Here is a 15,921-nt window from a genome sequence, read left to right on the forward strand (position 1 = left end):
TGCTCAGGCCCCTCCTGTAATTCCTGTTCACTCATGACTGCAATGGTAGGCCTGATCACCGACAACGATGAGACAGCCTATAGGGAGGAGGTCAGAGACCTGACCGTGTGGTGCCAGGACAACAACCTCTCCCTAAATGTGAGCAAGACAAAGGAGCTGATCGTGGACTACAGGAAAAGGCGGGCCGAACAGGCCCCCATTAACATCGACAAGGCTGTAGTGGAGCGGGTTGAGAGTTTCAAGTTTCTTGGTGTCCACATCACCAACAAACTATCATGGTCCAAACACACCAAGACAGTCGTGAAGAGGGCACGACAAAGCCTACTCCCCCTCAGGAGACTGACAAGATTTGGCATGGGTCCTCAGATCCTCAAAAAGTTCTACAGCTACACCATCGAGAGCATCCTGACTGGTTGCATCACTGCTTGGTAGTGCAACTGCTAGGCATCTGACCGCAAGGCGCTACAGAGTGTAGTGCCTATGGCCCAGTACATCACTGGGGCCAAGCTTCCTGCCATCCTGGACCTCTATACCAGGCAGGGTCAGAGGAAGGCCCAAAGAATTGTTAAAGACTCCAGTCACCCAAGTCATAGACTGTTCACATTGACTCTGTACCGGTACCCCCTGTATATAGCCTCCACATTGACTCTGTACCGGTACCCCCTGTATATAGCCTCCACATTGACTCTGTACCGGTACCCCCTGTATATAGCCTCCACATTGACTCTGTACCGGTACCCCCTGTATATAGCCTCCACATTGACTCTGTACCGGTACCCCCTGTATATAGCCTCCACATTGACTCTGTACCGGTACCCCCTGTATATAGCCTCCACATTGACTCTGTACCGGTACCCCCTGTATATAGCCTCCACATTGACTCTGTACCGGTACCCCCTGTATATAGCCTCCACATTGACTCTGTACCGGTACCCCCTGTATATAGCCTCCACATTGACTCTGTACCGGTACCCCCTGTATATAGCCTCCACATTGACTCTGTACCGGTACCCCCTGTATATAGCCTCCACATTGACTCTGTACCGGTACCCCCTGTATATAGCCTCCACATTGACTCTGTACCGGTACCCTCTGTATATAGCCTCCACATTGACTCTGTACCGGTACCCCCTGTATATAGCCTCCACATTGACTCTGTACCGGTACCCCCTGTATATAGCCTCCACATTGACTCTGTACCGGTACCCCCTGTATATAGCCTCCACATTGACTCTGTACCATAACACCCTGTATATAGCCTCCACATTGACTCTGTACCGGTACCCCCTGTATATAGCCTCCACATTGACTCTGTACCGGTACCCCCTGTATATAGCCTCCACATTGACTCTGTACCGGTACCCCCTGTATATATCCCCATTATTGTTATTTTGTGTTACTAAATAAAGTCAACAAAAAAAATACAAAGTATTTTCTTCACTCTATATTCTTAAAAATGCATTGTTGGTTAAGGGCTTGTAAGTAAGCATTTTACTGTAAGGTATTCTCCCCATGTCAGCTGTATTGAGCAGGGCCCCATGTCAGCTGTATTAAGCAGGGCCCCATGTCAGCTGTATTAAGCAGGGCCCCATGACAGTACTTTACCTTTCTCAGAGACAGAGGGGTCTTGCTCCAGTAATACTGGGCCAGAGAGAACAGGTCTTCTATATCATCAGCCTCTAACAGGGCAGGAGAGTCCTCCAACATCTCTGTAACAAACACACGGGTTACAACCCTGCATTCAATACACAGCAGCCTAGAAGCTGAATCCAGAAGCAGATAACTTACTGATGATATCTTCTTTACTGTCCCCTTCTTGTTGCAGGATGTTATCTCTAGGGGGGAACAAACAGGATGTTATCTCTAGGGGGGAACAAACAGGATGTTATCTCTAGGGGGGAACAAACAGGATGTTATCTCTAGGGGGGAACAAACAGGATGTTATCTCTAGGGAGGAACAAACAGGATGTTATCTCTAGGGAGGAACAAACAGGATGTTATCTCTAGGGGGGAACAAACAGGATGTTATCTCTAGGGAGGAACAAACAGGATGTTATCTCTAGGGAGGAACAAACAGGATGTTATCTCTAGGGGGGAACAAACAGGATGTTATCTCTAGGGGGGAACAAACAGGATGTTATCTCTAGGGAGGAACAAACAGGATGTTATCTCTAGGGGGGAACAAACAGGATGTTATCTCTAGGGGGGAACAAACAGGATGTTATCTCTAGGGGGGAACAAACAGGATGTTATCTCTAGGGGGGAACAAACAGGATGTTATCTCTAGGGGGGAACAAACAGGATGTTATCTCTAGGGGGGAACAAACAGGATGTTATCTCTAGGGGGGAACAAACAGGATGTTATATCTAGGGGGGAACTAACAGGATGGTATCTCTAGGGGGGGAACTAACAGGATGTTATCTCTAGGGGGGGAACTAACAGGATATTATCTCTAGGGGGGAACAAACAGGATGTTATCTCTAGGGGGGAACAAACAGGATGTTATCTCTAGGTGGGAACAAACAGGATGTTATCTCTAGGTGGGAACAAACAGAATGTTATCTCTAGGTGGGAACAAACAGGATGTTATCTCTAGGTGGGAACAAACAGAATGTTATCTCTAGGGGGGAATCAAACAGGATGTTATCTCTAGGGGGGAATCAAACAGGATGTTATCTCTAGGGGGGAATCAAACAGGATGTTATCTCTAGGGGGGAATCAAACAGGATGTTATCTCTAGGGGGGAATCAAACAGGATGTTATCTCTAGGGGGGAATCAAACAGGATGTTATCTATAGGGGGGAATCAAACAGGATGTTATCTCTAGGTGGGAACAAACAGGATGTTATCTCTAGGGGGGAACAAACAGAATGTTATCTCTAGGGGGGAACAAACAGAATGTTATCTCTAGGGGGGAACAAACAGGATGTTATCTCTAGGGGGGAACAAACAGGATGTTATCTCTAGGGGGGAACAAACAGGATGTTATCTCTAGGGGGGAACAAACAGGATGTTATCTCTAGGGGGGAAATAAACAGGATGTTATCTCTAGGGGGGAACAAACAGGATGTTATCTCTAGGGGGGAACAAACAGGATAACAGGATGTTATCTCTAGGGGGGAACAAACAGGATGTTATCTCTAGGGGGGAACAAACAGGATGTTATCTCTAGGGAGGAACAAACAGGATGTTATCTCTAGGGGGGAACAAACAGGATGTTATCTCTAGGGGGGAACAAACAGGATGTTATCTCTAGGGGGGAACAAACAGGATGTTATCTCTAGGGGGGAACAAACAGGATGTTATCTCTAGGGGGGAACAAACAGGATGTTATCTCTAGGGGGGAACAAACAGGATGTTATCTCTAGGGGGGAACAAACAGGATGTTATCTCTAGGGGGGAACAAACAGGATGTTATCTCTAGGGGGGAACAAACAGGATGTTATCTCTAGGGGGGAACAAACAGGATGTTATCTCTAGGGGGGGAAATAACAGGATGTTATCTCTAGGGGGGAAATAACAGGATGGTATCTCTAGGGGGGAAATAACAGGATGTTATCTCTAGGGGGGGAAATAACAGGATGTTATCTCTAGGGGGGATATAACAGGATGTTATCTCTAGGGAGGAAATAACAGGATGTTATCTCTAGGGGGAACAAACAGGATGTTATCTCTAGGGGGGAATCAAACAGGATGTTATCTCTAGGGGGGAACCAAAAGTAATAATGTAATATCAGAGCACTGAAGACCTTGTATTGATCAGTTTATGACATTGATTTGCGGTAGCTATGTGTGGTAATCTGGTTTGTATTGTGAATATGTTGTAATAGTGTGTACTTGGCGTTGACGAGGATGATGAGCAGGAGGAAGAAGATGAGGAAGGGGTCGGCCTGTTGGAGGTAAAAGTCCCACATGGCCTGAGTCACCTCTGGTAGGCAGTGACTGGAGAACAGACTGCCTAGCTGTAGGACACACAACATACCAGTCACAATCCACCATCCCACTGCAAGGGAACATTTCAAACCTAATAGGTTGTACTGACATACCCAGTGTATAGTGTAGGAGTCTGGGGTTAGATAGACATACCCAGTGTATAGACATACCCAGTGTATAGACATACCCAGTGTATAGTGTATAGACATACCCAGTGTATAGTGTATAGACATACCCAGTAATTATTCGGTTAGCTAGCCAGCTATTTTCGTCCGCCGCGCTGCCGTTCTACCTAGTCAACACTGCTAGCTAACACTGCTAGCTAGCCAACTTCTACCGAATAGCAGCACTGTAGAAACTCACATTACAACTTACATTACAACGGAACGACTTGATTAGCGTAGTGTTAGCTAGCTACATAGTTGTCTTTGCTGTCCTTGTATCCAAGATAATTGTGTAGTTTTGAGAAATTGTCGAGGTTACCTAGCCAGCTACACTTTCAAACAAAGTCAACAACGCAGCCACTGCTAGCCAGCCTACTTCACCGCCAGCAGTACTATATCATTTTAGTCAATAAGATTTTATTTTTGCAACGTAAGCTTAACTTTCTGAACATTCGAGACGTGTAGTCCACTTGTCATTCTAATCTCCTTTGCATTAGCGTAGCCTCTTCTGTAGCCTGTCAACTATGTGTCTGTCTATCCCTCTTCTCTCCTCTCTGCACAGACCATACAAACGCTTCACACCGCGTGGCCGCGGCCACCCTAATCTGGTGGTCCCAGCGCGCACGACCCACGTGGAGTTCCAGGTCTCCGGCAGCCTCTGGAACTGCCGATCCGCGGCCAACAAGGCAGAGTTCATCTCAGCCTATGCGTCCCTCCAGTCCCTCGACTTCTTGGCACTGACGGAAACATGGATTACCACTGATAACACTGCTACTCCTACTGCTCTCTCCTCGTCTGCCCACGTGTTCTCGCACACCCCGAGAGCTTCTGGTCAGCGGGGTGGTGGCACTGGGATCCTCATCTCTCCCAAGTGGACATTCTCTCTTTCTCCCCTGACCCATCTGTCTATCGCCTCCTTCGAATTCCATGCTGTCACAGTTACCAGCCCTTTCAAGCTTAACATCCTTATCATTTATCGCCCTCCAGGTTCCCTTGGAGAGTTCATCAATGAGCTTGACGCCCTGATAAGTTCCTTTCCTGAGGATGGCTCACCTCTCACAGTTCTGGGTGACTTTAACCTCCCCACGTCTACCTTTGACTCATTCCTCTCTGCCTCCTTCTTTCCACTCCTCTCCTCTTTTGACCTCACCCTCTCACCTTCCCCCCCTACTCACAAGGCAGGCAATACGCTTGACCTCATCTTTACTAGATGCTGTTCTTCCACTAACCTCATTGCAACTCCCCTCCAAGTCTCCGACCACTACCTTGTATCCTTTTCCCTCTCGCTCTCATCCAACACTTCCCACACTGCCCCTACTCGCATGGTATCGCGCCGTCCCAACCTTCGCTCTCTCTCCCCCGCTACTCTCTCCTCTTCCATCCTATCATCTCTTCCCTCTGCTCAAACCTTCTCCAACCTATCTCCTGATTCTGCCTCCTCAACCCTCCTCTCTCTCTGCATCCTTTGACTCTCTATGTCCCCTATCCTCCAGGCCGGCTTGGTCCTCCCCTCCTGCTCCGTGGCTCGACGACTCACTGCGAGCTCACAGAACAGGGCTCCGGGCAGCCGAGCGGAAATGGAGGAAAACTCGCCTCCCTGCGGACCTGGCATCCTTTCACTCCCTCCTCTCTACATTCTCCTCTTCTGTCTCTGCTGCTAAAGCCACTTTCTACCACTCTAAATTCCAAGCATCTGCCTCTAACCCTAGGAAGCTCTTTGCCACCTTCTCCTCCCTCCTGAATCCTCCTCCCTCTCCTCCCCCCTCCTCCCTCTCTGCGGATGACTTCGTCAACCATTTTGAAAAGAAGGTCAACGACATCCGATCCTCGTTTGCTAAGTCAAACGACACCGCTGGTTCTGCTCACACTGCCCTACCCTGTGCTTTGACCTCTTTCTCCCCTCTCTCTCCAGATGAAATCTCGCGTCTTGTGACGGCCGGCCGCCCAACAACCTGCCCGCTTGACCCTATCCCCTCCTCTCTTCTCCAGACCATTTCCGGAGACCTTCTCCCTTACCTCACCTCGCTCATCAACTCATCCTTGACCGCTGCACCCCTTCTGAAAAAACCTACACTCGATCCCTCCGATGTCAACAACTACAGACCAGTATCCCTTCTTTCTTTTCTCTCCAAAACTCTTGAACGTGCCGTCCTTGGCCAGCTCTCCTGCTATCTCTCTCAGAATGACCTTCTTGATCCAAATCAGTCAGGTTTCAAGACTAGTCATTCAACTGAGACTGCTCTTCTCTGTGTCACGGAGGCGCTCCGCACTGCTAAAGCTAACTCTCTCTCCTCTGCTCTCATCCTTCTAGACCTATCGGCTGCCTTTGATACTGCGAACCATCAGATCCTCCTCTCCACCCTCTCCGAGCTGGGCATCTCCGGCGCGGCCCACGCTTAGATTGCGTCCTACCTGACAGGTCGCTCCTACCAGGTGGCGTGGCGAGAATCTGTCTCCGCACCACGTGCTCTCACCACTGGTGTCCCCCAGGGCTCTGTTCTAGGCCCTCTCCTATTCTCGCTATACACCAAGTCAAATCAAATCAAATCAAATTTTATTAGTCACATACACATGGTTAGCAGATGTTAATGCGAGTGTAGCGAAATGCTTGTGCTTCTAGTTCCGACAATGCAGTAATAACCAACAGTAATCTAACCTAACAATTCCACACTACTACCTTACACACACACACAAGTGTAAGGGATAAAGAATATGTACATAAAGATATATGGATGAGTGGTGGTACAGAACGGCATGGCAGATGCAGTAGATGGTATAGAGTACGGTATATACATATGAGATGAGTACTGTAGGGTATGTAAACATAAAGTGGCATAGTTTAAAGTGGCTAGTGGTACATGTATTGCATAAAGATGGCAAGATGCAGTAGATGATATAGAGTACAGTATATATACATATGAGATGGGTAATGTAGGGTATGTAAACATTGTATTAAGTGGCATTGCTTAAAGTGGCTAGTGGTACATTTTTACATAATTTCCATCAATTCCCATTTTTAAAGTGGCTGGAGTTGAGTCAGTATGTTGGCAGCGGCCGCTAAATGTTAGTGGTGGCTGTTTAACAGTCTGATGGCCTTGAGATAGAAGCTGTTTTTCAGTCTCTCGGTCCCTGCTTTGATGCACCTGTACTGACCTCGCCTTCTGGATGATAGCGGGGTGAACAGGCAGTGGCTTGGGTGGTTGTTGTCCTTGATGATCTTTATGGCCTTCCTGTGACATCGGGTGGTGTAGGTGTCCTGGAGGGCAGGTAGTTTGCCCCTGGTGATGCGTTCTGCAGACCTCACTACCCTCTGGAGAGCCTTACGGTTGTGGGCGGAGCAGTTGCCGTACCAGGCGGTGATACAGCCCGACAGGATGCTCTCGATTGTGCATCTGTAGAAGTTTGTGAGTGCTTTTGGTGACAAGCCGAATTTCTTCAGCCTCCTGAGGTTGAAGAGGCGCTGCTGCGCCTTCTTCACAACGCTGTCTGTGTGGGTGGACCAGTTCAGTTTGTCCGTGATGTGTACACCGAGGAACTTAAAACTTTCCACCTTCTCCACTACTGACCCGTCGATGTGGATAGGGGGGTGCTCCCTCTGCTGTTTCCTGAAGTCCACAATCATCTCCTTTGTTTTGTTGACGTTGAGTATGAGGTTATTTTCCTGACACCACACTCCGAGGGCCCTCACCTCCTCCCTGTAGGCCGTCTCGTCGTTGTTGGTGATCAAGCCTACCACTGTAGTGTCATCCGCAAACTTGATGATTGAGTTGGAGGCGTGCATGGCCACGCAGTCGTGGGTGAACAGGGAGTACAGGAGAGGGCTCAGAACGCACCCTTGTGGGGCCCCAGTGTTGAGGATCAGCGGGGTGGAGATGTTGTTACCTACCCTCACCACCTGGGGGCGGCCCGTCAGGAAGTCCAGGACCCAGTTGCACAGGGCGGGGTCGAGACCCAGGGTCTCGAGCTTGATGACGAGTTTGGAGGGTACTATGGTGTTAAATGCTGAGCTGTAATCGATGAACAGCATTCTCACATGGGTATTCCTCTTGTCCAGATGGGTTAGGGCAGTGTGCAGTGTGGTTGCGATTGCGTCGTCTGTGGACCTATTGGGTCGGTAAGCAAATTGGAGTGGGTCTAGGGTGTCCGGTAGGGTGGAGGTGATATGGTCCTTGACTAGTCTCTCAAAGCACTTCATGATGACGGAAGTGAGTGCTACGGGGCGGTAGTCGTTTAGCTCAGTTACCTTAGCTTTCTTGGGAACAGGAACAATGGTGGCCCTCTTGAAGCATGTGGGAACAGCAGACTGGGATAAGGATTGATTGAATATGTCCGTAAACACACCAGCCAGCTGGTCTGCGCATGCTCTGAGGACGCGGCTGGGAATGCCGTCTGGGCCTGCAGCCTTGCGAGGGTTAACACGTTTAAATGTTTTACTCACCTCGGCTGCAGTGAAGGAGAGCCCGCAGGTTTTGGTAGGGGGCCGTGTCAGTGGCACTGTATTGTCCTCAAAGCGGGCAAAAAAGTTGTTTAGCCTGTCTGGGAGCAAGACATCCTGGTCCTCGACGGGGCTGGTTTTCTTTTTGTAATCCGTGATTGACTGTAGACCCTGCCACATACCTCTTGTGTCTGAGCTGTTGAATTTCGACTCGATTTTGTCTCTGTACTGAGACTTGGCCTGTTTGATTGCCTTGCGGAGAGAATAGCTACACTGTTTGTATTCGGTCATGCTTCCGGTCACCTTGCCCTGGTTAAAAGCAGTGGTTCGCGCTTTCAGTTTCACGCGAATGCTGCCGTCAATCCACGGTTTCTGGTTTGGGAATGTTTTTATCGTTGCTGTGGGTACGACATCGTCAATGCACTTCCTAATGAACTCGCTCACCGAATCAGCATATTCGTCAATATTGTTGTTGGACGCGATGCGGAACATATTCCAATCTGCGTGATCGAAGCAGTCTTGAAGCGTGGATTCAGATTGGTCGGACCAGCGTTGAACAGACCTGAGCGCGGGAGCTTGTTGTTTGAGTTTTTGTTTGTAGGCTGGAATCAACAAAATGGAGTCGTGGTCAGCTTTTCCGAAAGGGGGGCGGGGGAGGGCCTTATAAGCGTCGCGGAAATTAGTGTAACAATGGTCTAGTGTTTTTCCAGCCCTGGTAGCACAATCGATATGCTGATAGAATTTAGGGAGTTTTGTTTTTAGATTAGCCTTGTTAAAATCCCCAGCTACGATGAATGCAGCCTCAGGGTGTGTGGTTTCCAGTTTACAAAGAGTCAGATAAAGTTCGTTCAGGGCCATCGATGTGTCTGCTTGGGGGGGAATGTATACGGCTGTGATTATGATTGACGAGAATTCCCTTGGTAGATAATGCGGTCGACATTTGATTGTGAGGAGTTCTAGATCAGGTGAACAGAACGACTTGAGTTCTTGTGTGTTGTTATGATGATCACACCACTTCTCGTTAATCATAAGGCATACCCCCCCGCCCCTCTTCTTACCGGAAAGATGTTTGTTTCTGTCGGCGCGATGCATGGAGAAACCAGCTGGCTGCACCGACTCCGTTAGCGTCCCTTGAGTTAGCCATGTTTCCGTGAAGCAGAGCACGTTGCAATCCCTGATGTCTCTCTGGAATGCTACCCGTGCTCGGATTTCATCAACCTTATTGTCAAGAGACTGGACATTGGCGAGTAGTATGCTAGGGAGTGGAGCGCGATGTGCCCGTCTCCGAAGCCTGACCACGAGACCGCCACGTTTTCCCCTTTTTCGGCGTCGCACAGGGTCGCCGGCTGGGATCAGATCCATTGTATTGTGTGGAAGGCAAGACACTGGATCCGTTTCGGGAAAGTCATATTCCTGGTAGGAACGATGATGAGTTGACGTTAATCGTATATTCAGTAGTTCCTCCCGACTGTATGTAATGAAACCTAAGATTACCCGGGGTACCGATGTAAGAAATAACACGTAAAAAAACAAAATACTGCATATTTTCCAAGGGACACGAAGCGAGGCAGCCATCTCTTTCCGGCGCCGGAATTAACGAGTCACTTGGCTCTGTCATATCCTCACATGGTCTCTCCTATCATTGCTATGCAGACGACACACAATTAATCTTCTCCTTTCCCCCCTCTGATAACCAGGTGGCGAATCGCATCTCTGCATGTCTGGCAGACATATCAGTGTGGATGACGGATCACCACCTCAAGCTGAACCTGGGCAAGACGGAGCTGCTCTTCCTCCCGGGGAAGGACTGCCCGTTCCATGATCTCGCCATCACGGTTGACAACTCCATTGTGTCCTCCTCCCAGAGTGCTAAGAACCTTGGCGTGATCCTGGACAACACCCTGTCGTTCTCAACTCACATCAAGGCGGTGACCCGTTCCTGTAGGTTCATGCTCTACAACATTCGCAGAGTACGACCCTGCCTCACACAGGAAGCAGCGCAGGTCCTAATCCAGGCACTTGTCATCTCCCGTCTGGACTACTGCAACTCGCTGTTGGCTGGGCTCCCTGCCTGTGCTATTAAACTCCTACAACTCATCCAGAACGCCGCAGCCCGTCTGGTGTTCAACCTTCCCAAGTTCTCTCACGTCACCCCGCTCCTCCGCTCTCTCCACTGGCTTCCAGTTGAAGCTTGCATCCGCTACAAGACCATGGTGCTTGCCTACGGAGCTGTGAGGGGAACGGCACCTCCGTACCTTCAGGCTCTGATCAGGCCCTACACCCAAACAAGGGCACTGCGTTCATCCACCTCTGGCCTGCTCGCCTCCCTACCTCTGAGGAAGTACAGTTCCCGCTCAGCCCAGTCAAAACTGTTCGCTGCTCTGGCACCCCAATGGTGGAACAAACTCCCTCACGACGCCAGGTCAGCGGAGTCAATCACCACCTTCCGGAGACACCTGAAACCCCACCTCTTTAAGGAATACCTAGGATAGGATAAAGTAATCCTTCTAACCCCCCCCCCCCCTCCCTCTTAAAAGAGTTAGATGCACTATTGTAAAGTGGCTGTTCCACTGGATATCATAAGGTGAATGCACCAATTTGTAAGTCGCTCTGGATAAGAGCGTCTGCTAAATTACTTAAATGTAAATACCCAGTGTATAGACATACCCAGTGTATAGTGTATAGACATACCCAGTGTATAGACATACCCAGTGTATAGTGTATAGACTTACCCAGTGTATAGTGTATAGACTTACCCAGTGTATAGTGTATAGACTTACCCAGTGTATAGTGTATAGACATACCCAGTGTATAGACATACCCAGTGTATAGTGTATAGACTTACCCAGTGTATAGACATACCCAGTGTATAGTGTATAGACTTACCCAGTGTATAGTGTATAGAGTTACCCAGTGTATAGTGTATAGACATACCCAGTGTATAGTGTATAGAGTTACCCAGTGTATAGTGTATAGACATACCCAGTGTATAGTGTATAGACATACCCAGTGTATAGACATACCCAGTGTATAGACATACCCAGTGTATAGACTTACCCAGTGTATAGTGTATAGACATACCCAGTGTATAGACATACCCAGTGTATAGTGTATAGACATACCCAGTGTATAGACATACCCAGTGTATAGTGTATAGACTTACCCAGTGTATAGTGTATAGACATACCCAGTGTATAGACATACCCAGTGTATAGACATACCCAGTGTATAGACATACCCAGTGTATAGACATACCCAGTGTATAGTGTATAGACTTACCCAGTGTATAGTGTATAGACATACCCAGTGTATAGTGTATAGACATACCCAGTGTATAGACATACCCAGTGTATAGTGTATAGACTTACCCAGTGTATAGTGTATAGACTTACCCAGTGTATAGTGTATAGACTTACCCAGTGTATAGTGTATAGACATACCCAGTGTATAGACATACCCAGTGTATAGTGTATAGACTTACCCAGTGTATAGTGTATAGACATACCCAGTGTATAGACATACCCAGTGTATAGACATACCCAGTGTATAGACATACCCAGTGTATAGTGTAGGAGTCTGGGGTTAGATAGACATACCCAGTGTATAGTGTAGGAGTCTGGGGTTAGATAGACATACCCAGTGTATAGTGTAGGAGTCTGGGGTTAGATAGACATACCCAGTGTATAGTGTAGGAGTCTGGGGTTAGATAGACATACCCAGTGTATAGTGTAGGAGTCTGGGGTTAGATAGACATACCCAGTGTATAATGTAGGAGTCTGGGGTGAGATAGACATACCCAGTGTATAGTGTAGGAGTCTGGGGTGAGATAGACATACCCAGTGTATAGTGTAGGAGTCTGGGGTTAGATAGACATACCCAGTGTATAGTGTATAGACATACCCAGTGTATAGTGTAGGAGTCTGGGGTTAGATAGACATACCCAGTGTATAGTGTAGGAGTCTGGGGTGAGATAGACATACCCAGTGTATAGTGTATAGACATACCCAGTGTATAGACATACCCAGTGTATAGTGTAGGAGTCTGGGGTTAGATATACATACCCAGTGTATAGTGTAGGAGTCTGGGGTTAGATAGACATACCCAGTGTATAGTGTAGGAGTCTGGGGTTAGATAGACATACCCAGTGTATAGTGTAGGAGTCTGGGGTTAGATAGACTTACCCAGTGTATAGTGTAGGAGTCTGGGGTTAGATAGACATACCCAGTGTATAGTGTAGGAGTCTGGGGTGAGATAGACATACCCAGTGTATAGTGTAGGAGTCTGGGGTTAGATAGACATACCCAGTGTATAGTAGATAGACATACCCAGTGTATAGACATACCCAGTGTATAGACATACCCAGTGTATAGTGTATAGACATACCCAGTGTATAGTGTAGGAGTCTGGGGTTAGATAGACATACCCAGTGTATAGTGTATAGACATACCCAGTGTATAGTGTAGGAGTCTGGGGTTAGATAGACATACCCAGTGTATAGTGTAGGAGTCTGGGGTTAGATAGACATACCCAGTGTATAGTGTAGGAGTCTGGGGTTAGATAGACATACCCAGTGTATAGTGTAGGAGTCTGGGGTTAGATAGACATACCCAGTGTATAGTGTAGGAGTCTGGGGTTAGATAGACTTACCCAGTGTATAGTGTAGGAGTCTGGGGTTAGATAGACATACCCAGTGTATAGTGTATAGACATACCCAGTGTATAGTGTAGGAGTCTGGGGTTAGATAGACATACCCAGTGTATAGTGTAGGAGTCTGGGGTTAGATAGACATACCCAGTGTATAGTGTAGGAGTCTGGGGTTAGATAGACATACCCAGTGTATAGTAGATAGACATACCCAGTGTATAGACATACCCAGTGTATAGTAGATAGACATACCCAGTGTATAGACATACCCAGTGTATAGACATACCCAGTGTATAGACATACCCAGTGTATAGTGTAGGAGTCTGGGGTTAGATAGACATACCCAGTGTATAGTGTAGGAGTCTGGGGTTAGATAGACATACCCAGTGTATAGTGTAGGAGTCTGGGGTTAGATAGACATACCCAGTGTATAGTGTAGGAGTCTGGGGTTAGATAGACATACCTAGTGTATAGTGTAGGAGTCTGGGGTTAGATAGACATACCCAGTGTATAGTGTAGGAGTCTGGGGTTAGATAGACATACCCAGTGTATAGTGTAGGAGTCTGGGGTTAGATAGACATACCCAGTGTATAGTGTAGGAGTCTGGGGTTAGATAGACATACCCAGTGTATAGTGTAGGAGTCTGGGGTTAGATAGACATACCCAGTGTATAGTGTAGGAGTCTGGGGTTAGATAGACATACCCAGTGTATAGTGTAGGAGTCTGGGGTTAGATAGACATACCCAGTGTATAGTGTAGGAGTCTGGGGTGAGATAGACATACCCAGTGTATAGTGTAGGAGTCTGGGGTTAGATAGACATACCTAGTGTATAGTGTAGGAGTCTGGGGTTAGATAGACATACCCAGTGTATAGTGTAGGAGTCTGGGGTGAGATAGACATACCCAGTGTATAGTGTAGGAGTCTGGGGTTAGATAGACATACCCAGTGTATAGTGTAGGAGTCTGGGGTTAGATAGACATACCCAGTGTATAGTGTAGGAGTCTGGGGTTAGATAGACATACCCAGTGTATAGTGTAGGAGTCTGGGGTTAGATAGACATACCCAGTGTATAGTGTAGGAGTCTGGGGTTAGATAGACATACCCAGTGTATAGTGTAGGAGTCTGGGGTTAGATAGACATACCCAGTGTATAGTGTAGGAGTCTGGGGTTAGATAGACATACCCAGTGTATAGTGTAGGAGTCTGGGGTTAGATAGACATACCCAGTGTATAGTGTAGGAGTCTGGGGTTAGATAGACATACCCAGTGTATAGTGTAGGAGTCTGGGGTTAGATAGACATACCCAGTGTATAGTGTAGGAGTCTGGGGTTAGATAGACATACCCAGTGTATAGTGTAGGAGTCTGGGGTTAGATAGACATACCCAGTGTATAGTGTAGGAGTCTGGGGTTAGATAGACATACCCAGTGTATAGTGTAGGAGTCTGGGGTTAGATAGACATACCCAGTGTATAGTGTAGGAGTCTGGGGTTAGATAGACATACCCAGTGTATAGTGTAGGAGTCTGGGGTTAGATAGACTTACCCAGTGTATAGTGTAGGAGTCTGGGGTTAGATAGACATACCCAGTGTATAGTGTAGGAGTCTGGGGTTAGATAGACATACCCAGTGTATAGTGTAGGAGTCTGGGGTTAGATAGACTTACCCAGTGTATAGTGTATAGACATACCCAGTGTATAGACATACCCAGTGTATAGTGTATAGACATACCCAGTGTATAGTGTAGGAGTCTGGGGTTAGATAGACATACCCAGTGTATAGTGTAGGAGTCTGGGGTGAGATAGACATACCCAGTGTATAGTGTAGGAGTCTGGGGTGAGATAGACATACCCAGTGTATAGTGTAGGAGTCTGGGGTGAGATAGACTTACCCAGTGTATAGTGTAGGAGTCTGGGGTTAGATAGACATACCCAGTGTATAGTGTAGGAGTCTGGGGTTAGATAGACATACCCAGTGTATAGTGTAGAAGTCTGGGGTTAGATAGACTTACCCAGTGTATAGTGTATAGACATACCCAGTGTATAGACATACCCAGTGTATAGTGTATAGACATACCCAGTGTATAGTGTATAGACATACCCAGTGTATAGTGTAGGAGTCTGGGGTTAGATAGACATACCCAGTGTATAGTGTAGGAGTCTGGGGTTAGATAGACATACCCAGTCTATAGTGTAGGAGTCTGGGGTTAGATAGACATACCCAGTGTATAGTGTAGGAGTCTGGGGTGATCTTCTTGGTGTCGAGGAAGGAGCAGAGTTCTGGTTCATGATACTGAAGCAGCAGTCTGTACAAGTGGAACGGACGGCCCTTCACTACACAGTCCCTGGACAGGAAGATGTACCGTTAGTTACACACAGGGTGTGTGTGTGTGTGTGTGTGTGTGTGTGTGTGTGTGTGTGTGTGTGTGTGTGTGTGTGTGTGTGTGTGTGTGTGTCTCGCTGTGTATTTATTTATTCATGTCAGCGTAGAAGCAGATGTAGAGTTGTTTGTGTCCGTGTGTGTGTGTGTGTGTAACATCAGTCATCTCTAAATTACACTAAGTGTTATTATATATTCATCATGTTTAGCATAGTATAATGTACAGTATGCATGAAGGTGTCTGTAATAGAATAAACATGGTATAAATTAATGTAGACATTAATACACGCATTTCTATAGCTTCCTACAAACGTACAATGGTAGGGGGGAGAGCCAAGATGGAGGTGTTGGCTTCAACACAATGGTGG

General features: G+C 47.4%; 1 protein-coding gene across 5 annotated transcripts in view; it reads right to left on the reverse strand.

Moving 5' to 3' along the window:
• The window catches only part of tbc1d23 (TBC1 domain family, member 23), an 82,311-nt gene that overhangs the window by 41,252 nt on the left and 25,138 nt on the right, over positions 1–15,921 (reverse strand). For all 5 annotated transcript variants that reach the window (XM_071342191.1, XM_071342188.1, XM_071342189.1 and 2 more), the window contains exons 5-8: positions 15,395–15,518; positions 3,839–3,963; positions 1,789–1,835; positions 1,606–1,709 (exon numbers count right to left, since the gene is read on the reverse strand). In XM_071342191.1, coding sequence (XP_071198292.1) covers positions 1,606–1,709; positions 1,789–1,835; positions 3,839–3,963; positions 15,395–15,518 — 400 coding nt within the window. The remainder of the gene's footprint in view (positions 1–1,605; positions 1,710–1,788; positions 1,836–3,838; positions 3,964–15,394; positions 15,519–15,921) is intronic.

The sequence above is a fragment of the Salvelinus alpinus genome, chromosome 15, assembly GCF_045679555.1.
Source record: "Salvelinus alpinus chromosome 15, SLU_Salpinus.1, whole genome shotgun sequence".
NCBI lineage: Eukaryota > Metazoa > Chordata > Actinopteri > Salmoniformes > Salmonidae > Salvelinus > Salvelinus alpinus.